The 23,739-nt window shown below is 45.8% G+C and overlaps 1 protein-coding gene across 1 annotated transcript; it reads left to right on the forward strand.

Annotated features, from left to right (window-relative positions):
- Positions 1-1,577: 1,577 nt before the first annotated feature.
- On the forward strand, positions 1,578-23,036 carry LOC308579784 (uncharacterized protein; the record flags this gene model as incomplete). The annotated part of the gene is made up of 7 exons (XM_081180717.1): positions 1,578-1,639; positions 16,374-16,456; positions 17,126-17,374; positions 18,190-18,291; positions 19,670-19,723; positions 20,587-20,711; positions 22,011-23,036. 7 exons carry the CDS (start codon positions 1,578-1,580, stop codon positions 22,107-22,109), a joined length of 774 nt encoding a protein of 257 aa, XP_081036843.1. The 3' UTR covers positions 22,110-23,036.
- Positions 23,037-23,739: the final 703 nt, after the last annotated feature.

The raw sequence follows: 23,739 nt of genomic DNA on the forward strand, positions 1-23,739 counted from the left end.
TATTGTTGCAGGGTGATCTCATAGCTAGAAGCATCTTTGGAGCATGAACAGCGCGTGAACAGCTCGTGCTGTCCTACATGATTGGTCAACTAACATAGCCTGATCGCTCGCATGGTCTAGTGCGAATGTTCTTATCTGCTGGCTAGAACAAATTGCTTGGCTTGTATTTTGTATTTTTCTGATTTCACACAATAAAAGCTGTGCTGCATTAGCCCTAGGAGCAGCCATATTAGCCCTAGGAGCAGCCATATTTCGGAACCCCTCATGGTGTGAGACTGATTTTTCCCTGGATGCCGAGCTGCAACTCGACATCCAATCTTTACTAAATTTCTGGTTAGAGTTTCCTCTTATTCTCCCAGTCATCATTGCAAGTTCTGAATATTCTATCATCTTTGCTTGCCAATCAGTTTTTATGGGGATTACATCACCTTTCCGGTTTTTTGCTATTAAAATCCTCGCCACTGTGGTTGCGTACATAGAGAGGGTTCTGTGGTTTTTTATGTATCAATGGACATAATGCCTAACGAAAAGGCTTCAGGTGTGTGGTTTTTTTTAAACGAGAATTTAAAGATCTTTTTGAGTTCATTGTATATTATGTCCCAAAATTCTCTTATCCTCACATGTGCATAAAGGCACCAACCCCTTTTTTGCATCTCCAGCAAACATGGGAGCTTTTCTTGTACGTCTTGGCCAGTTTGGGGGAAGTTGTCGCAAATGTGTCAGCAACTCTGTACTGTGCTGACTTTCAACAAGCTTGTGAGTCCCTTTGACCCTCAGTTCAACTGTTCCATTTTGGAAAACCAGACGTTATTCACCATTTCAATTGCACCATCAATCTGCAGCATTATTACTTTGTCTGTTTGTTTACCGGGTTACTTCCCCACCTTTCCCCCTAAGGTCCCAAGGCGAGTTACAGCAAAATGCTCATAGCCTTTATTATGTTTATCTTCACAAGAATCCTGTGAGGTAAGTCACTACTATATTCCTCGCAATACTTAGAGGCCAGCATCATGTGAGTAGAGAGGTCTGATCTCCTGCAATGTCACTGTGCAGCTTGGAGTTCTAGTCCACCCAACTGCCATTGCCTTAGTCATTGGTTCGCTTCAACGCTCCTCCACATGCAGCTGCTGGGTGACCTTGGGCCAGTCACACTTCTTTGAAGTCTCTCAGCCCCACTCACCTCACAGAGTGTTTGTTGTGGGGGAGGAAGGGAAAGGAGAATGTTAGCAGCTTTGAGACTCCTTAAGGGGAGTGAAAGGCAGGATATCAAGTCTAAACTCTTCTCCTTCTCCTTCTCCTTCTCCTTCTCCTTCTCTTTCTCCTTCTCCTTCTCCTTCTCCTTCTCCTTCTCCTTCTCCTTCTCCTCCTCCTCCTTCTTCTATGCTCTGTTGTCACAGAGAGGTAGAGCAGCCTAGGGTTGGGAGGCTGCTTGCTAGAGGAATGTATGGTTGAGAAGACAGACAGACAGGCATCAAAAAGGAGATCATAGTGCTGCATGTAGGCTTTCCACTCTCTTTTAAAGAGCAAAACGCTTGGCTGCTTCTACTTCCTCCCCCTCCAGGCAACTGGTTTCTGAGATGTGGGCGGAGGCGGCATCCCTTCAGGAACTGAGCTATGAGGTTCTTGTTTGCCAGAAGCAGTAGGTAAAGGAGGGAGACAAGTTAGAAAGGAAAGGAAAGAAGGGGGAATCTTCAGGTACGTTAGAAGCCTTTAGCCCAATGGAGGAAAGAAAAGGATGGAAGACAAAACAGAGAAAGAAAGCACCTGATCATCTTCCTTGTAAGGAAGTGAGCTGTCTTCTTTCCCTGGTCAACAGAAGCTTCCCAGTAGGAAGGTCCCTGTTGCTTACTGGGAGATAGAGCAGCAGGAGGCATCAATGGCTATCAACCTGGATGGCTTTAAAAGAGGATTAGACAAATTCATGGAGGAAAGGACTTGCCATGATGGCTCTGCTCTGCCTCCACAACTGGAGGCAGCAATATGTCTGAAGACCCCTTGCCAGAAACCAAATTAGGGGAGAATGCTATTGTGCTCAAATCCTGCATATGGTTGGCCACTGTGAGAACAGGATGCTGGACTGGATGATGATAATAATAATAATAATAATAATAATAATAATAATAATAATAATAATAGCATCCTACACAATATTAAAATACAATAAAGCATTGGCCTGATCCTGCAGGCTCCTCTTATGATCTTAGTTTCTTAAGGTGGCCAGAGTGGCGCAAAGGCACTGGCAGAATTGCTGGATTGCACCACCAATTTGTTTGCCCTGTATCGACCTTCCCGACATCTTGCCTCTCCAGTGCTCCGGCCCAGTAAGCAACAGCAACCCGCCTGTCAGGAACGTAGCGTACCTGCTCCACCCCACCTGGAGAGCTGCTTCTGCTGGCCACCGTTCTGCCCACCCACCACTGCTTGTAAATTAGTTCTTTCTTTTTTTTAAAATGATATTTATTAAAAGTTAAACAATTACAGAAAAAAGAAAAAAGAAAACAACACAAAATTTAACAAGCCATACATTACAATACATAAAAAGGAAACCATAAAAAACAATACAACAATATAACAAAAAAGAACAATAACACTAAAAATCCAATATTCCATATCTTTATCTTTCATTTACTTGTTTCATCGACCTCCTCACACCTCCCTTTTTGTATTCTAATTCAATTAATTGTTTCAGCAAATTCTTTCCATCTTTCTCAATTTTTGTTCTATAATTTATCTTAACAGTCTAACCTATTTATTAACTCAGCAAATCCTTTCCATCTTTAACTGTATTCTGTCATTAAATTACCTTAATTTATTTTAACCTTATCTTACCATAAAAAACCTTAAAACTTAAAACTTAATACTTATTTATACATAACTCCTTATATCATTTCTACTAAAGCCAAGTAGTTTCATTCCAACATTTTTCCTAACACTCATTAATTTTACACTAATTCTCAAAATGAATTTTTTAAAAAACTTTCTTCCAATCTTCATCCAACGTCTCTTCTTCCTGGTCTCGGGTTATGTCAGTCCTTTCTATCCATTCCATCTAGTCCATCAACCTGGTGATCTTCTGTCCGAGGCTCTTAAGTCTTTTCCATGTCCCTTCTGCAGATCTTCTTCTTGTTTATACCTGCACTTTACTTTGTCTTTTGCTGGTCATATTTTTAATTTCCTTCCTTTCTCATTGAGGAGTAGGTCTCGGGGAGACTCCAACCCAACCATGTCTCCATCCCCCCTCGGCAGGTCAGCCCATTCTCCACAGTCAGCACTGTAATCCAAAAAGTATTTGTAGGCATGTTTCAAAGTCCCTCCAAAGTTAAGAACCCCCACAACTCCAGACTCCCCCTGGCCCAAAACCATATCCCAAAAGCCGAGACATCCCTGCATAGGGGGGTCCATCCAACTTCCCATCTCCAAACCAAACAGTACTCCATCTCTCCAAATCTGACTTTCTCCAGATTCAGTCGTCAAAGACAGCAGCTTATGTTCCGACAAGGCCTCGGGTCTCTCCATTTGTGTTACTTGAGGTTCAACAACAGCCTCCTCCATTATCTTCTGCACTTGCCCTGTCAAAGCAGATTCCTGGGTTGGTTCCTGAGTGGTTTCTATATGAGTATTCACTGTTTGTCCAAAATTACTGACTGCAACAGTCATCAAATCCATCTTCTCATGCAGCTGCTCCAACAAAGCACTTGTCTTGCATAAAGCAAGCACCAAAACTTCTTCTAAGCACATTCTTATCCAAGGTCAAAGTCTGGTCTCACGATCCTTAATCTCCACAGCTGTGGAATTCCCCAGATCGACTCCAGCAACAGTTTAACAAGCTCCCTCTAGAGGAGACAATTTCTATTTGTATCCATCTTTTGAAAGCAGGTCCAGCAAGAAGAAAAAAATTACTTTCGTTTTTCAAATATTTTGTTTCTTTTAAATGCAAAAGGCAACATTGGAATCAATATGTTTCTCTTTTTTAACTATCTGTCAAAAGACGTTTCATTCACAGTCGATAAACTTCCCCAAAACGTCTGTCTCTGACACCCCGTTCCCAGGTTCGAGACGGTGGAAATTTATCTTTCTTTACTCTCTCTCCTGCAGGTTTAAACAATCTAAGATTCCCCCCCCCTTCTCCTGCTTCCAAGAGGGGTTTTGGTAATTTTAACTGAAGGAAATTTAGTCCTTTATATACGACTTTTCAGACTTTAGCTTGCAAAATTTTTGCTTCAGTCTATTTACAAAAGCGGAAGGCGGACTTCCTGTTTAGAACCTTCCCGCTTCGGTACCAAATTAAAATGTTTCGTAGTCCAATTTTCCGTTCTACTCACGGGTAGTTGTTTAGAGTCCAATTGTCCACAGGAAAAAGTCAGCGCTCTCCGGCAACGGCTGTGCGGCTTCACTCCGTAAAAGTAGCAGTCGATTCAAAACACTGTGCCACTCACCCCACTTCGCTTCGGATCCCCTAAAAAGGGTTTCCCCGCGAGTAGGGGAGGCGCTCTTGGTGTCAGCTGAATCCCACGTTCCCAGGCTTCCTCTGCCTGGGATTTTTGAAGGGTCTCCTAGCAATCCTAGGAGCCTTTACAACTGCAGTCTCATGAACCTTTGCACCAACCTTTGAGGCCTGTGTAGTTTGAGAAACGTGGTTTGGAGGGGGTGATTGTGGTGAAGTTTGGTGGATTTTTGGCAAAGTTAGATGGTGTTCCCCACTATACATGATTTCACCTATATGCATGGTACCCAGGAATGTAACCCCCATGTAAGTGGGGAGGCACCTGCTGTTGTTTCTAAATTTCCAACTATGCACAGACCTAATAAACAGCCCTAAAGTACTCCTGGTTTTGTACCTGTTGTTGTTGTTTAGTCGTTTAGTCGTGTCCAACTCTTCGTGACCCCATGGACCAGAGCACGCCAGGCACTCCTGTCTTCCACTGCCTCCCGCAGTTTGGTCAAACTCATGCTGGTAGCTTCGAGAGCACTGTCCAACCATCTTGTCCTCTGTCGTCCCCTTCTCCTTGTGCCCTCAATCTTTCCCAACATCAGGGTCTTTCCCAGGGAGTCTTCTCTTCTCATGAGGTGGCCAAAGTATTGGAGCCTCAGCTTCATGATCTGTCCTTCCAGTGAGCACTCAGGGCTGATTTCCTTAAGAATGGAGAGGTTTGATCTTCTTGCAGTCCATGGGACTCTTGAGAGTCTCCTCCAGCACCATAATTCAAAAGCATCAATTCTTCGGCGATCAGCCTTCTTTATGGTCCAGCTTTCACTTCCATACATCACTACTGGGAAAACCATAGCTTTTACTATACGGACCTTTGTTGGCAAGGTAATGTCTCTACTTTTAAAGATGCTATCTAGGTTTGTCATTGCTTTTCTCCCAAGAAGCAGGCATCTTTTAATTTCGTGGCTGCTGTCACCATCTGCAGTGATCATGGAGCCCAAGAAAATAAAATCTTTCACTGCCTCCATTTCTTCCCCTTCTATTTGCCAGGACGTGATGGGGCCAGTGGCCATGATCTTCTTTTTTTGATGTTGAGTTTCAGACCATATTTTGCACTCTCCTCTTTCACCCTCAATAAAAGGTTCTTTAAATCCTCCTCACTTTCTGCCATCAAGGTTGTGTCATCTGCATATCTGAGGTTGTTGATATTTCTTCCGGCAATCTTAATTCCCGTTAGTTACTGTACCTGTTAGTTACTGAATTAAAGCAGATTCATAAAAGAATCATCACTGTGTAGCAGATAAGACCCATACTGTACTCAAAAGAAATGAAAAAGAGAAGGGAAAGGGTACCTTAATTTTGGGAAGACCATGGTTATCTATACAGTTCCCAAATCATAACTTTTTTGAAGTCTCGTTGGGATTCCTGCTCCGTGATTGCAGTCATGGGATTGTTGTCTATCACATGACGGTGTATGTTTTGACTCCACAGAGTGGGAAGTGACGGAGACAGGACGTTTGTGTTACTGTGTTCCATGAAGTGGGACTATTGTCCTTTGTTCTCTCTCTTTACTGTCTGATACTAGAGATAGAGGGAGCCATGTTGCAGTGCTCTGTGTGTGTTTATATGAAAATAAAGTAGATTAGCCAAAATGCTGAGTTGCTGAGGTCTGTTATGCAAGCTGCGAAGACTGCGGATCCCTAAGTGTGCCGATGTCTGTTGGCATCGGTCGCTGTGATGTTGGGGCAGAAGAAAGCTTTTGAAGCTCCCGAACGATCGGCCAGGAGGGAGGGAACATGCCAGTTGGGCATGTGTCTCTGCCAGGGTCCTACTTGAGAGTAGGACGAGCTCCTGACAGCTTACAGGAGGGTGATAATGAAATTTTGCTGGGATCTAGTGCATCGTTTCCCAAAGAGTGGAGGGACCTCACAACCAACAATATCTTTTAAGATATGCCAATGGCGTTTCACTAGTCTCTCAATGTCTCTCATTATGTGATTAAATTCTAAGGAAGAATGAATTCTCTTAGGGTTGTCATGAATGTCAGTTCGGGTTTTTAAAAGTGTGGCCCTATCCTTAGTTTTAGTTCTCTGTGTTATCAAGCGTTTATATTTACCGTATTTTTCGCACCATAGGGCGCACCGGACCACAGGGCGCACCTAGTTTTTAGGGGGGGAAATAAAGGAGGGAAATTATTTCCTCCCCCAGCCCCAAAGAGCAAAGAAGCCAAGACAGCCAGCAGGATCCATCCCGCTGGCTGTCTTGGCTACCTCTTTAGCCACGCACAACCTCTCCAGCCGGGAGAGGCTGCGTGTGGCTTCATTTTTAGCCACAGGGCTGGGGGGGGGAGCCCGAGCTTCCCTCGACCCCAGCCCCCAGAACAGGTCCGGGAGCAGAGGCAAGGTTGCGCAGCTGGGGGAGCGCTCCGAAGGTTTGCGGATAGCTGCCTGAAGCCCGGGGAGCGCAGTGGCAGTTGGTGCTGCGCTCCCCGGGCTTCAGGCTGCAATCCGCAAGCCTTCAGAGCTCGGCGGGAACTCCCGCCAGGCTCCAAAGGCTTGCGGATTGCTGCCTGAAGCCTGGAGAGCGAGAGGGGTCGGTGCGCACCGACCCCTCTCGCTTTCCAGGCTTCAGCGATAGCCTGCATTCGCTCCATAGGATGCACATACATTTCCCCTTCATTTTTGGAGGGGGGAAAGTGCGTCCTATAGAGCGAAAAATACAGTATGTTATATAGAACTATTAACAGATGAGGAAGCCCTTCGGGGCGAAACAAGGAAATATCCAGAAACCTTGTTCTGCCCAACCCACTGCCAGCTGAGCCAGCCTTCCTGTGTCTTCTACCTATGCTAGCTAACCTCATCAGCTGTATTCTCCGTGACATTCCAGCGACCTTTCCTTAATCACATTCAAAGACTGTGTAATATATGAACTCAAACAATAATGTATTAAGAAAGGAAGAAATATATCTCCACTGGATTTAATTAAATAGGTTACATACCTTGCTTAAGGATTGTATATGGTGTACATCTTGGACTTGATTAGGAAGTAGCCAGTAAAGAAATTTGTTACAAACATTACCATTCAACCTGTTACGTTCTTTAGTTAAGGATCGAGTCTAAAATAGGAGCTCGTTCACTCTCTAGCTTAGGGCTGCCATATTTCAAAAAGCAAAAACCCAGACAGAAAATTTGTTGAGCTTTTTTGGGGCAAAGTAGTTGTGCCAAAGGAAAATCACCCCAAACAACACTGCCAACACGGGTTGTCATACGTCCGGATTTCCCCAGACGTTTCAATGATTTTTGCCCGGATGCTGCTTCCACGATATCCGATTGCTGGCTATGCCTGGGAAATTCTGTACGTATGGCAACCCTACTGTAGCTTTCTGCATCTGGCCCTTCCTTTTGCTATCACTTGCTATCACCAAGGGACTTCCTCTGTGGCTGCTGGCATGCAACAAATGCCTCATTCTAGGAGTGAGAGGGGCTGGCGAGCTGTCAGCAGAGAAGAAGAAGAAGAAGAAGAAGAAGAAGAAGAAGAAGAAGAAGAAGAGGAGGAGGAGGAGGAGGAGGAGTAGTTTGGATTTGATATCCCGCTTTATCACTACCCTGAAGAGTCTCAAAGCGGCTAACAACCTTTTTTCCCTTCCTCCTCCACAACAAACACTCTGTGAGGTGAGCGGGGCTGAGAGACTTCAGAGAAGTGTGACTGGCCCAAGGTCACCCAGCAGCTGCATGTGGAGGAGCAGGGAAGCAAACCTGGTTCACCAGATTACGAGACTACTGCTCTTAACCGCTACACCACACTGGCTCTCAGAGTGGCTCTGTGGGAGAACTGCAGGGTCTACCTCCCCTCTGTCATCGCTGTCGGCACCTGCATCCAAACTGGAGAAACCTCATCACCTTGCCCTGTGCCTAGGGGCCAACTGCCTGCTTCCATCTCTTCGCTATCCCTCAAGCTCCCTGCTTCTAGCACATTTCAGCTCGTCCCATCCTCTGAGGTGTGGCCGGTGTCCCACCACCAATCTCTAGGCTTGAAGTCCTCTTCCTCATCCAACTAACCCCTCTCAGTTGAGCAGGGAGAGCCAGTGACAGGAAGCAGTTCAGACTCCGAAGGTGAAGCGGAGGAGAGGGGGGTCAAGAGGCTGCTGCTGTGGATTCCAAAGACCTCTCCCTCCCCTGCCCCCTGGTCCTAAAGAGTGTGTAAGGGCAGAACAGAGGTCAAAGGTGAGCAAACACAATTCTGAGACTGCTTGGGAAACATCTGGGAGAGGAAGATCTTTAGAAAGGATGGAAGGCTCTACAGCAGCAAGACCCACGGGGAAGTGTTGCTGTGCTGTGTGCCATTTCCTTGAAGAAATGTATCTGTCTGCAACCCTGATAGCTGGGCTGTGCCTTTAATGTTGCATTGTGTGTTGACTTTTTAACTACAGTGGTGCCCCACAAGACGAATGCCCCGCAAGACGGAAAACCCGCTAGACGAAAGGGTTTTCCATTTTGGAGGTGCTTCGCAAAACGAATTTCCTATGGGCTTGCTTCGCAAGACGAAAATGTCTTGCGAGTTCCTGCGGGGGGTTTTTCCCTCCCCCCCTTTCCCCAAGCCGCTAAGCCGCTTATCAGCTGATCCTAAGCCGCTAAGCCGCTTAACAGCTGATCTGCTAAGCCGCTAAGCCGCTTATCAGCTCATCCGCTAAGCTGCTAAACCGCTTATCAGCTGATCCGCTAAGCCGCTAATAGCGCTAATCTGCTAAGCCGCTAATGGGCTTGCTTCGCAAGACGAAGAGACTCGCGGAATGGATTCTTTTCGTCTTGCGAGGCACCACTGTATTATTTAATGCTGATTGTATTGTGTGGTTTGTGGTCAGCCACCTTGGCACCTGCAGGAAGAAGAGCAGGTGAATGTTGAAGATGTGAATGTTGACACTCAGCAAAATGTGATTGCCAACTTTGTCACTGAAATTAGAATCCCTGCGACAGGGTGAGCTCCCGTTGCTCAGTCCCAGCTCCTGCCAACCTATCAGTTAGAAAGCACATCAAAGTGCAAGTAGATAAATAGGTACCACTCCGGCGGGAAGGTAAATGGTGTTTCCGTGTGCTGCTCTGGTTTCGCCAGAAGCAGCTTAGTCCTGCTGGCCACATGACCCGGAAGCTGTCTGTGGACAAACACCGGCTCCCTTGGCCACTAAAGCGAGATGAGCACCGCAACCCCAGAGTCATCCATGACTGGACTTAATGGTCAGGGGGTCCTTTTACCTTTAACTTTAGATTCCAATATATATAGTTAGCAGAGTAAAAGCTTAAATACGTTGCAGGATTCCCCAAAAGTAGACCAGAGGCAATTTCATCCAGCAGTGCTTTACTGCTGCTGAAGGCATGTGAGCCTAATGGTCACAAATCCAATACATTCAGGATTGGCACTGTCTATAAGAAGTCCTGTAAACTTACAATAACATATAATAAGACTAAACCTTAACACTGTATAAAGAACACCACACTAGAAGGAAGAGAGACAGAAAGAGAAAGTGAAATCCAGGCTCCTTCTGGCCCTGCTTTTATACTTAGCATGACCTTGAGAGAAGAGATAACAAAACCAGTTTAAGCCAGCTGTACTCAGCTTCTCTGAAGGTATAACCCAAACATCATGAAGCTTCTTTCACACAGAGAAGCTTCCAGAAGCTTCCAGAACCCTCTTGAATTATTTAGAATAGGAGAGATCTCTACACATCAGGTCAATGCTTTCTGCACTAAGAAATGCAAACTAACAAATATTTACTGGAAATAGAGAACACACACATACACAGACAAGTTCCAATAGTCCAGATGTTGGCATTCACCACCTTTCTGCCATTCATGTCTCACGCATATACATTCTTATATTGAATGTAAACTAATGAAACATTAAACAAGACATAGAATGAGCAAGTAACACCAAACAAGAATTTTGTTAGACCGGAGCAGTTTGAAATCCAGCATACTTTTCCCTCATCGCCTCCGGAAACAATAGATCATGACTGCAGAATAAAGTCCTGAATGTCACCACTTAATAGGGACATTTTGTTCCAGTGACGAAAGTCCAGATTGGAATCTTTCAAATCTCTTTCTTAGGCACCAGTTTATGCTGTGTGTCTCATCACATATCCAACCTGTTCCTATTTAATTACATTCCCAAATCCACCTTTGGTAGCCTTTCCTTAGAATGAAGTCAGCAGGCCATCTGTGCTAAATACTAATGCTAATATAATCCCTTGCCTAATTTGCCACCCCCTAACATAAAGTTCTGTGGACAGCTTACAGTAAATAAATGACAAAACAATTTAAATACCGATATTAAGAGGTAAAACTACAAAACAGAGAAAACTGGTTTGGAACAGACTTCTGGAACCGATTAAGTTTGAGAAGCAAGGTACCACTGTATTTTTATTTTCAATTTGGTGAAATCCATGTGTTTTTGTTATTCCAGGATGATTTCTCACAATGAACACTTCTGCATGGAACCATTTCAAAGCACTCCTAGGAGGGGAAGTGGGGATCGCTGCCCCGCATTCACACTTTAATTTTGAGTAATCCATTAGCCTAAGGGTAAAGCAGTTGTTGAGGGACACAGGTGGTGCTGTGGGTTAAACCACAGAGCCTAGGACTTGCCGATCAGAAGGTTGGCGGTTCGAATCCCCGCGACGGGGTGAGCTCCCATTGCTCGGTCCCTGCTCCTGCCAACCTAGCAGTTCGAAAGCACATCAAAGTGCAAGTAGATAAATAGGTACTGCTCCGGCGGGAAGGTAAATGGCGTTTCCGTGCGCTGCTCTGGTTCGCCAGAAGCGGCTTAGTCATGCTGGCCACATGACCCGGAAGCTGTACGCGGGCTCCCTTGGCCAATAAAGCGAGATGAGCGCCGCAACCCCAGAGTCGGCCACGGCTGGACCTAATGGTCACGGATCCCTTTACTTTTATAAAGCAGTTGTTGAGCTCTAGGCCAGTGTTTCCCAACCGGTGTTCCGCGGCACACTAGTGTGCCGTGAGACACCGGCTGGTGTGCCGTGGGAGGGAGGCGGGCGAGAGGCGGCGGCGAGAGGCGGCAGGGAGGATCCGCGTCGAGCCGGGGCGGCTCCGCGGTGGTCGTGCCGAGCGGCGGGGCAGCGCGCGCAAAAGGGAGGAGCGCGAGACAGCGGAGGAGGAGGAGGCCGGCATGTCCGGGCAGCAGCAGCAACAGCAGCAGCAGCAACTCCCGGCGACGGCTCCTCCTCCGCCCGCTATCGCAGCCGCCGCCGCCTCAGCTGCCGCCGCCGCCTCAGCTGCCCTCGCTCTGCTGCCTCCTCCCACCCCGGCAAGGGGGAGGGAAAAAACTTTCATTTTTGTGCGTCCCTCCCGGCGTGACGCTGCGCGCTGACGTCACGGGGGCGGGGCTTTAATGGTGGTGTGCCGCGAGATTTTTTTCCGGTAAGCAGGTGTGCCGTTGCCCAAAAACGTTTGGGAAACACTGCTCTAGGCCTCATTGGGCTGTGAACTAGCTCTCTCCTACTGGTACAAGCTATGGGTTGTGTCCATAAGAACGAAAAAGAGCATGCTGGATCAGGCCAATGGCCAATCCTAGATGGGATTCATCATCCTGTTCTCACAGTGACCAACCAGATGCCTGTCGGAGTCTCGAAAGCAGGACCTGAATGCAACAGTGCTCTCCGCACTTGTGATTCCAGCAACTGGCATTCAAAAGCAAATGCAACACAGTACAGGCAGAGTTAGAATCACAGAACTGTATAGTTAGAAGGGACCCCAGTAGTCATCTAGCCCAACCCCCTGCAATGTGGGAATCTTTTGTCCAATATGGGGCTCAAACCCACAACCCCGAGCTTTAAGAGAGTCTCATGCTCTACCAACTGAGCTGCATGAAATCCTGCTAGCCTAGCACAATGGGACTCTGTGTTCTCTAAGAACAAAATCCCAAATTTTCACAGGGTTGGGTTTTTTTACCGGTGTTCTTCCCAATGTTCCAGCACATCACTTCCCAAAATTCCCGCAGAGTGATTTTTCTTGATCCCTAATATCTAGGTGGATGAGTGCGTCAGTTTCCTGTTACATCCGCCTTTTTCGAATGAGTGGACAGTAGGGTTTTGGTTTTTTCCTTACGAAAACACATGGAAAAGGATCCTGTTGTGCAAAATGTATGTCAGCAAACCAATCTTGTGATGACAGCCTGAACTGGTTAGCTGGATGTGAGGAGTCACTTTGTTCAGAAGTATTTAAGCAGCAGAAACCTGCAGGAACCCAGAAGACCTGAAACTACCACCATCACATCTGAGAGCCAGCTGCCCGTCTCCTTTCTTCTTGCCAGCCATGGGCCTGTCCAGGATGTCATTTGTGCCTCTTTTGAGAAATGTGCTCATATGTTTTGCTCTGTGCTTTCAAGGAACAGGTAAGACTTTTTCTTTCCGTTGCTGTGGTTAATCCATGTTAGTTACATTTGTTCCAGAGGTAGTTTGCTGGGTAAAGGTAAAGGTAAGGGGACCCCTGACCGTTAGGTCCAGTCGTGGCTGACTCTGGGGTTGCAGCGCTCATCTCGCTTTATTGGCAAAGGGAGCAGGCGTACAGCTTCCGGGTCATGTGGCCAGCATGACTAAGCCGCTTCTGGTGAACCAGAGCAGCACACGGAAACGCCGTTTACCTTCCCACCAGAGCGGTACCTATTTATCTACTTGCACTTTGATGTGCTTTCGAACTGCTAGGTTGGCAGGAGCGGGGACCGAGCAACGGGAGCTCACCCCGTCACAGGGATTTGAACCGCTGACCTTCTGATCGGCAAGCCCTAGGCTCTGTGGTTTAGACCACAGTGCCACCCGCATCCCAGGTAGTTTGCTGGGTATATAGGACAAAATAACAAAGCCTCATATTGGTAAATGATCAAAAAGGGCTGGTTCAATTCAGTATTATTATTTTTTGTCCTCCGTGCTACCTGTTCTGACCTACCTGAAGCCTGCAGATTCGTGGGCAAATGTGACACATAAACAATGCTATTGTCTTATTGTTTATTATTACATTTCCATCCTACCTTTGCTCCAAGGAACTCAGGGAGATGTGCATGGTTTCCCCATCTTCCCCTCTAGCCTCACATGGCCCAGTGACAAGGAGCCAGCTCCTAGGTGCCGAGGTCCCTTCGCCCCCCACAAAAAATATTTGAAGGGCTGGCCACTCCCAAAGTTGATGGGTGTTGCCATTCAAATAGCATGCATCTGCCACATCATGCGAATGATTGTGCAGGGTGGGGCTCACCTGCCCCCCCCCATTATTTTATTCAAGTTGGCACCCCTACCCTGTGATAAGGATAAGAAACTGCAGGCAGTTTGAGAAAGCTATGAGGTGCACCCAAAATCTAGCTTCCTTGAAGGCAGAACTACATGTTGCTTTCTAGACATCAACCAGGTGTTTCCAAACTTGAATTTGCTGCTATTTGTAGGGGAGAAATTTGCTGCTATTTCTAGGGGTGGCATAGAGTTGCTTAGTTCTAGCTGTGCCTGCTGTTTCTATCCTGAAGGCCATTCTTCTCCCCTCTCCATGGGGAGTAGAGGGTGCCCCATTTTAGATTATTTTGGGGACAGGATGCTTAAAGATAGAGATTGTGTTCACCTATACAGAGCAAAGGAAATCCAACAAACCAAATGACAGGGGTCATTCATATGGCCAGTCCAGGAAGCATCGCCCACATTCTCAATTCAGAGATATTTGCCCACTGTAACATCATTGTATAGCTAACTCTGATTGGCTAATAATAATAATAATAATTTATTATTTCTACCCCGCCCATCTGGCTGGGTTCCCCAGCCACTCTGGGCAGCTTCCAACAAAAGATTAAAAATCCATTAAAACATCAGTCATTAAAAACTTCCCTAAACAAGGCTGCCTTCAGATGTCTTCTAAATGTAAGAGAGTTGTTTATTTCTTTGACATCTGATGGGAGGGTGTTCCACAGGGTGGGCGCCACTACCGAGAAGTCCCTCTGCCTGGTTCCCTGTAACTTCACTTCTCACAGTGAGGGAACTGCCAGAAGGCCCTCGGCGCTGGACCTCAGTGTCCAGGTTGGATGATGGAGGTGGAGACGCTCCTTCGGGCATACTGGGCTGAGGCCATTTAGGACTTTAAAGGTCAGCACCAACACTTTGAATTGTGCTCGGAAACGTACTGGGAGCCAATGTGGGTCTTTCAAGACCAGTGTTATGTGGTCTCGGCAGCTGCTCCCAGTCACCAGTCTAGCTGCCGCATTCTGGATTAGTTGTAGCTTCATAGCTGAGACATTGTCATATTCACTATGTGACCCTTGACTGGTTCTGAGCATTCATAGAATCATAGAATCATAGAGTTGGAAGAGGCCACAAGGGCCATCGAGTCCAACCCCCTGCCAAGCAGGAAACACCATCAGAGCACTCCTGACATATGGTTGTCAAGCCTCTGCTTAAAGACCTCCAAAGCAGGAGACTCCACCACACTCCTTGGCAGCAAATTCCACTGTCAAACAGCTCTTACTGTCAGGAAGTTCTTCCTAATGTTTAGGTGGAATCTTCTTTCTTGTAGTTTGGATCCATTGCTCCGTGTCCGCATCTCTGGAGCAGCAGAAAACAACCTTTCTCCCTCCTCTATGTGACATCCTTTTATATATTTGAACATGGCTATCATATCACCCCTTAACCTCCTCTTCTCCAGGCTAAACATGCCCAGCTCCCTTAGCCGTTCCTCATAAGGCATCGTTTCCAGGCCTTTGACCATTTTGGTTGCCCTCCTCTGGACACGTTCCAGTTTGTCAGTGTCCTTCTTGAATTGTGGTGCCCAGAGAAGGAAGGCTTTTTCCAAGAAGGAGGAAAAAGCCTTCGCCAGAAGGTGGATAACATACAAAATGTGAGAGAATCGTGAACAAACAGCAATGACAAGAGATGAAAACGTCTGACCATTAAGAGAGTTTTGGGGAAATTGGCTTCCCAAATCCTGGGTTTTTGGCTCAAAAACCAATCCTACAAACATCCCTACTATTCATGGAACCAGGGGCAGCCTACATTTTAACAGAGGCTGAAGCATCCCATCGAGGGTCCTTCATACTAGCTTGTGAAACGCTGCCTCTGAGATCCTTATATAGCCATCCAAAGCATGGTGTTAAAATTTCTGCCAAAAGATTTAGCAATAGTTAATCTCTGGATGACAGGAGCTGGGTGTTCATGACAAGAGGCGGTTCTGCCTGTGATTTGTTATGGTTGCTTCTTGCTCTGTGCTTTTTGGCTGTTGTTTTTTGTTGTTCCTCATGAACCACCCTAGAGCAGAAAGGCAGTGCAGAAAAGTGTTAACTAACTGAACAAACCAACTACCCAACTTCATGCTTAGTCAGTCATACACTGTAAACGAGCCCAACTAGTATTTTGGCTTGCTGGCCAGTGTTCAGTTCAGTCCTAATGCCAGTCAGCGGGTGATGATTTAAAATTTGCTGATGCCCAGGAATCAAAAAGTATAAGGAAGATGGGCACAAGGGGTTGGCTCTGTTAAACTACTTGGGCAGGGGACCACCTGAATACCAAATTAATCTCTTAAAATGAAGTGTGGGGCATTTATGTTTACAAAATCAGATTGGTTCAGGAAAGTATTTTGCGAAAATAGCTTGGCTTATTTCCATTGCCAATTGAAATAAATTCTCCTGTTGGCCAATCAGGTTGTGGATTCACTTCCAGCTGGAGCTAGATTGGGTGGCTCCTGCAGACCAAACATACTGCTGTATTGTTCTAGGACCAATCAGACTGCTGCATTTTGGATCCTATTGTTCTAGGACCAATCAGACTGCTGCATTTTGGATCCTATTGTTCTAGGACCAATCAGACTGCTGCATTTTGGATCCTATTGTTCTGGGACCAATCAGACTGCTGCATTTTGGATCCTATTGTTCTAGGACCAATCAGACTGCTGCATTTTGGATCCTATTCAAGTCAGTACATAAAACCAATCCAAATCAATTTGGGATGGAGCTTGTTCCTTACTCTCTTGGACCTTGAAACCCAATCACAGTTCAGTTATCTTGCAACCTTTATTCTTAAGATTTTGATAAAACTGAATGACAAAGACCCAAAGCCATTGAGCAGCTTGATTATCTCGGATCTAAGCTTCTGCTGTAGAAGTAACTAGAAACCTACTTCAGCTGTTGCAGACTCTGAAGTCTGACAGCCTAATACTCATCATTTTTACTGAAAATGTTCCAACCCCATCCTTCAGGACAGGAATGGAGAACTTGTGGTGCCCCGGATGCTGCTGGACTACAACTCCCATCATCCCAGACTGTTTGGCCGTGTTGGGGGTTGATGGGAACTGGAGTCCATCAACACATGGAAGCCCTCAGATCCCCTGTCCTTGCTTTCAGATAATCTGCTTGCTGGTTCAACAGGCTCAACCTGGGATGGCCTACCTCCAGAATGCCACTCTAGGTTTTTATAGCTTGAGGAGAAGGTAACTTCTGCGACATGAGATTTCCTGAGAAGCAGAACATGAGACAGAACATGTGTTCTTGTCCGTGAGGTAGAGAGGCCGACCTGTGGCAAAGCAGAGATGTCTCTGGTACAGTTCTGAATGAAGGCCCAATCATTTCTCTGTAAAGAATTGGGATTTATGTGTGTTTGTGACTTGAACTAGGCGAGAGGGTACTTGACCTGGTTCACCAACATTTTTTGTTCTCTTTTCTCAACAGCTGCCCAGCTGTTAGGAGGAGGAGGTGACTCCCTCAGCATAGGAGGGGAAAACGGAGCCCCGGGTGGCTCTCTCAACTTAGGGGACGGATCCGCTGGTGGCTCCCTCAACTTAGGAGGAGGAGGGGACGGAGGCCTTGGTGGCCTCCTCTCAGGAAATGGAGGCCTTGGTGGTCTCCTCTCAGGAGGGGGAGGGGGAACAACCCCACCCCCTACGACGACGACGACGGCGTCAACAACCACAACAACGGGTAAGATTCTATCTCTTTCTGAAAACATACGAAACAGCTGAGCCATGAGATGCCAGCTTTGTTTGTTTGTTTGTTTGTTTTGTTCTGGAGTAAAGGCATTGCAGTATTTACCACCCTCTGTAGCACTGCCCTCCGGTGGCCATTTTTTGCCTCAGAAACTTTATGCTGCGTAATGATGTAGTGTTGTTTTGAGGGTGGTTTGTGAGGGGTGGGGAGTGGGGATGGCAGCCACCAATGGCTCATAGCTTCCATTTTTCTCTGTCACTGCTTTCCTCTGTGTTTTTTCTTTCTTTCTTTGCCACTGCTATGAAATACAGCGGGAGATATTTTCTGCCACAGCCCCACCTTTTGCCTCCCCACCCTACCACCCCACATTTAAGCAAAAGCTGTGCCTTTTCTCTTATACCGTGGTACCTCGGGTTACATACGCTTCAGGTTATGTACGCTTCAGGTTATGTATGCTTCAGGTTACATACTCCGCTAACCCAGAAATAGTGCTTCAGGTTGAGAACTTTGTTTCAGGATGAGAACAGAAATCGTGCTCTGGCGGTGTGGCAGCAGCAGGAGGCCCCATTAGCTAAAATGGTGCTTCAGGTTAAGAACAGTTTCCGGTTAAGTACGGACCTCCAGAATGAATTAAGTACTTAACCCGAGGTACCACTGTAATACAACCTGGAGATGGGTCAGTTGTAGAGAGCTGGTCACACTGGTAACGTTTCACCACGTAAAGTCGTTTTATGTTGTCCTCTTGTGAGATGAAATGGCATTCCACAGCATTCATGTCTGTCCCTGCTTTTGCTTTCTGCCAACAAAAGCCACCACCACCACCACGACTCCGACCACCACCACCACGACTCCGACCACCACCACCACAACTCCGACCACCACCACCACAACTCCGACCACCACCACTACTGGTAAGATTGATTCTAATGTAACTCATAGACAGCCATCCTGGTAGAGTGATTATAAAGTTACTTTTATTTTATTTTTTTATTTATTACACCGCCCTTCATCGAGAGACCCCAAGGCAGTTCACAGAATAAATGCAACGTAAACCACAAGTAAATAATTAAACCGAGACAGCAAAACAATAAGCCCCCTCCCCACCACAGATACAATTAGAAGGCTGTGGGATATTAACCAGCCTGCTTGAAGAGGAATTCGAACTGTGGCCTCCTAAAAGACTATATATATACGTGCGCACACAAATTGTACACCACCCTTCATCTGAAGATCTCAGGGGTGTTAAAAATATAACGTAAAAACACAAAAGATACAATAAAAGCAAGAGCAAAACAAACACACCAGGGCTGGATTTAGGTTTGATGAGGCCCTAAGCTACTGAAGATAATGGGGCCCTTTATATGCCCAGCTGTCCTTTGTCAACAATGAATTGTCGCTGTTTTTGGTGTTGAATCTATGCTATATGGTCATTTATGGACCTAACAGGCATCTAAAGCCATTTGCCCATGTTGCCATGCAACCAGTCCATGCAGAATGTAGGCACCCTATATATAGAAATGAGCAAACCAGTGATATTTTAGGGAGCAGGCTAGCAGGCGAGGTCCATTACTAGCATCATAGGAGCCTACACAACACAAAACAATGTTGCTGTATGTAGGTTTTATTTTATTTGTTTTTTATCTTATATTTTGGAAATGTACATCCGAGTTTTTCCCCCTTTAATTTTTTTGGGGGGGGTCCCCAAAAGAGTGGGGCCCTAAGCTATAGCTTGTTTAGCTTATATGTACCGTAAATCCGGCACTGCCCCCAACACATTTAAAGGGACATTGGATGTCAATCAGCTGAAGGCCTAGTTGAAGAGGAACATTTTGTCTGGCGCCTAAAGATATATAATGAAGGCGCCAGGCGAACCTCCCTGGGGAGAGCATTGCACAAATGGGGAGCCACTGCAGAGAAGGCCCTGTTCTCGTGCTGCCACCCTCCAGACCTCTCGTGGAGGAGCCAGATGAAGGGCCTCAGATGATGAACCAAGAGTCCGGGTTGGTTTATATGGGGAGTGGTAGTCCTTGAGGTAAGAAGCGGTCCCTGAAATTGGACTACAACCCAGAGTAGGGTCAGCATACTCTGAATAGCAAGCTAGTCACTTTGACAACATTTCACCAAGTAAAGTCCTTTTTCATTCTCCGCTTGCAAGCAGTATCAATCAATCAATATCCTTTATTCGACCGATAGTCAGAAATAAAACACAATAATTATAAACAGCTTGCAAGCTGAAATGACATTCTGCAGCATTCATGCATGTCCCCGCCCCTTGTTTTCTGCCAACAGAAACCACCACCACAACTCCGACCACCACCAGCACCACCACCAGCACCACCCATGGTAAGAATGATTCCAATGTAACTCAGAGAGAGCCAGCCTTGGAGAGTGATTAGTGAGTGGGATGGTGGCTGCAGAGATTCAGCTTCAAATCCCCACTTGGCCATGAAGGCCCACTGGGCTTCAGCTTGGGCTGGCCAGCCTACCACGCAGGGTTGGGATACGATGAAGGGCAGAAAACGATGCATGCTACTTTGAGATCTTTGGCAGTTGAAATATACTCGGAGTCGAGAGTGGATTTCATGCTCTTTATTCAGCTCATAGCGGTGAGGAGGAATGAATGTTCCCCCCAAAGTATCTGCTTTATATACATTATTTACACAATGGGCTGCACGTGATTGGCTAATTCCGGGATTCTCCTGTAGGCCAATCAGGTTGTGGATTCACTTCCATCTGGAGCTGGATTGGGTGGCTCCTGCAGACCAATCATATTGCTGCATTGTTCTAGGACCAATCAGACTGCTGCATTGTTCTAGGACCAATCAGACTGCTGCATTCTGAATCCTATTGTTCTACGACCAATCAGACTGCTGCATTTTGTATCCTATTCAACTCAGTACATAACAGCAGTGGAATCTTTCATCAGCAGTGCTGGGGAGAGGCAATGATTGCTAATTCCACCTTCATCCCCCCCCACCCCCATAGCTCTACACCACCTCTCAGGCTTTCTTAAAGGGTCCCTCAAACCCTCTAGAGCAGATTTTAGGGATGCGGTCATTGAATAGTCGTTTAGAATCTAAAGTTTGCTTAGCCTTAGTAGCAACCCTTCCCTTGCCCGGTGATCGGACGCTGAGAAATGGGTTATGCTGCAAATCAGTAGGCTGGAGAATAATAAGGGTGTTGGCTTCGATTTGTTCTCCTTCTAGCTTTCCTTTGTCCTACAGAACCTACAACCGCTTCAGATCATGTATCGCTTGCACCCTGGGCCCTTTCCCTGATTGTTCTGGGCTGTATTGGTGCAGGCATGGCGATTGTTGGAACAGGTTTAACAGTAAGTATGTGAATGGGGGGGTTTTAAGGTTGTCACTGCACTGATCACCATGGGGGGGGGAGTGGATTAGGGGATGAGAAGGAGGAGAAGGAGACAAATCTGCTCCTGGGGGTGAGAAAATGAGACTATGGGAACTTTCCTTTCAGAGGTCCTGTGCTCATTTATCTGATCCTAGGTGTATGTGTGAGTCAGCTTGAGGGAGGTATGTGAGATGCATCACAATGGAAAACATACATGGACATTCCCACAATTCCCATGTTTCTGTCTCTTGCAAGGAGCATTTCCTGAATTCATTTCTTTGAAGGATTTTTTAAAATCCCTGTTCTTCAACCCCAAATGTCCCTCTGAGTGGCTCACAATGATCCAATGAGAGCCCCTGCCCTCAGGCTCGCAAATCTAAAATATATGACCTAAAAGGAAAAGGAGCTGGGAGGAAGGAGGAAGGAAGCAAAGTTGGGTACTTATTCTTAATGACAAGGTCCTTTTGTTGGCCAACAGTTCACTGAAAGGGGGAGCTGAAAGTTTCATGTTTCTCAGCTGGGGAAAGGATTGTAAACAGTGGTGTCAAAAAGAAACAGAAGGGAAAGCCGTTCAGTTTTCCCTTGGAGAAATTATGACGAACCCTTCCCCGAATTCCAGTTGAGTGCTGTCCCAACCAAGTTTCAATCTAGAAATCATTCTGAAAGTACAGAACAGCAGAATAGTGGGTGGAATTCAGCTGTAACAGGCCCTGTTGCTATCCCCTAAGCAGGCATAGAGAGCAGGAAAAAAATCAACACAATTGTGTATTCCTCCTCCCTGTCTCCAGGGGGAGCCATTTCCAAAAAATTATAGTAAGACAAAAGGGAGGTGAGCAGAGGGATTGGGATGACATTAGATTTAGTTTGCATTTGAAGGTGAATCTTTCTGATCCACACTTCCTGAAATAAGTCATGAACTGAAACCCAACCCTCCTTCAAAATCCGCACTTCTATGAATGCTGCAATGTGGTTCTTCAGTAATGTAATGAATATAAAAATGCATATACTAGGGTAAAATGAGCATTAGAATGCACACATTCGTGAAAATAGCATACAAAAATGCATTATATTAAGGAAAATGTGCATAGGAGGCAAAATTGTATGCAAAAAATGCAGGTGAAATTTCATGAGGGTTTTTTTTAAAAAAAATCACAAACTGACATGGACATATGGAGAAATGAATGAAAGAGGTGGGAAAACAAGAAACTGAAACTGACAGATTTGGCTGTCGCTAGGTGAACATAACTTAATGTACTAACTCCTTTTTCATTTTTCTAAGGTCTGCTACTGTCTGAAAATGAGAAGATCTCAACAACAGAACACATGTGGGTCAGGAGGAAGCTATGTTCCACATGCTATGCCGTGCGGGAAATTTTGAGAAGCCATGCAATGGAGGTGGTATAATCAGATGGGAATGTGCCAAGTAACCGACCTGCTCAGTTGCTGCTGCTTGAATTAACATATACTCAGGACATTCTGCTTCCTACACTTCGCAGGGCTCAGATTATTAATATTTTGGAATAAGGACCATGCATTTCCTGACAACCAGGCCAGGACATCTTAACCCTTGCTGGACATCTGCTGTGGTTCTTTCTCCAGAGTCTGGTGTGCAGACTGCCTCTTAAGGTTCTATTCTTAGCTAATATCCATTCATATAACTTGACGTGGTGTGGAGAACCTTTGTGCCTCTGGATGCTGTGGAACTACAACTCCCATCAGCCCCAGCAAGCATGGCCAATGTCCACGGATGATGGAAATTGTAGCTCAGAAACATCTGAAGGGACCACACCTTCTCTAACCCTTACTATTGCCTTACTACTGTATACCACTGGCCCTTGCCCAGGCAAGGGAACAAACCTTTAATAAATATGCAGCCAAGAGAATAGCAAGCGTCCTGTAGGGACCCGGTTTACTAAAACTACAGTACAATAAGACAGACTTGCCAATGTGGTTTCACATCTCTCCCTGATAGCTTGCTCGGAGTCCAGAATGATTGCTTGATGTTTCTTTAGTGGGAACTGATGACAAGAGATTTTCACCTGATAGCTGGGAATCTCTCTCCAGCCATTGGAATGTAATACTCAACAGATTGTGGGATGGTGACTCCTTCCAGCAGGTGTGCGAAGAACACAATCTGAATGTAGCATGCAATTTGGATTTAGAAAGAACCAGAGAGAAAGAGAAAGAGAATTTTGGAGCTGCAAGTTGGCTGAAGGTGAATCACCTTGGGTGCAGGGAGTCTTTCCAGGATTCTGATGCAAGCTAGTGGATTTGCTGCACGCTATACTAGTGCTTATTTGCTTCTGCTGTGCTATTATTTGTATATTTGTAAATAAACAGATATTACAAAAGCATCATAATATTTCAGTGCTCTTTCATCCAAAGGAAAATAAATTCTGTTGTACGACCTCCGGAGTCCTCATTATTTGTTGGAAGCACAGAGCCCTTAACAATATGAAATGCAAGAAAAATTTTTTTTGCAGGAAACATTTATCAATGTATGGTAAACAATATCTGATGGTAAAAAGTTCGCACAAGTAGGATGAAACAGATATATACAGGATACCCTTAGAGAAGAGGAATCAATATACCATTGAATAAAGCAAATGGAAGATCTGCAAAGTCAGGCACAAGACATACAGTATATATAGAGAGAGAGAGTGAGAGGAAGACCAAAAAATGTGCTGAAACACATAAGGCAGATGGCGCCACCTAGCCACCAAACTCAGATCAGAACCAAAGGAACTTCCAGATTCCTGTGTATCTGAAGAAGTGTGCATGCACACGAAAGCTCATACCAAGAACTAACTTAGTTGGTCTTTAAGGTGCTACTGGAAGGAATTTTTTCATTTTGACTATGGCAGACCAACACGGCTACCTATCTGTTCCAGATTCCTGTCTCTCCTCCTCTGTTGCTTTATAGCTCTGTTGTGGTCACAAGCCAAGCTGGTATGCAGCAGCTATAGTTAGGCACTGGAAGGAATATTAAATAATAATAAAAAAATACA

The sequence above is a fragment of the Podarcis bocagei genome, assembly GCF_964188305.1.
Source record: "Podarcis bocagei genome assembly, chromosome: 2".
Taxonomy (NCBI): Eukaryota; Metazoa; Chordata; class Lepidosauria; order Squamata; family Lacertidae; genus Podarcis; species Podarcis bocagei.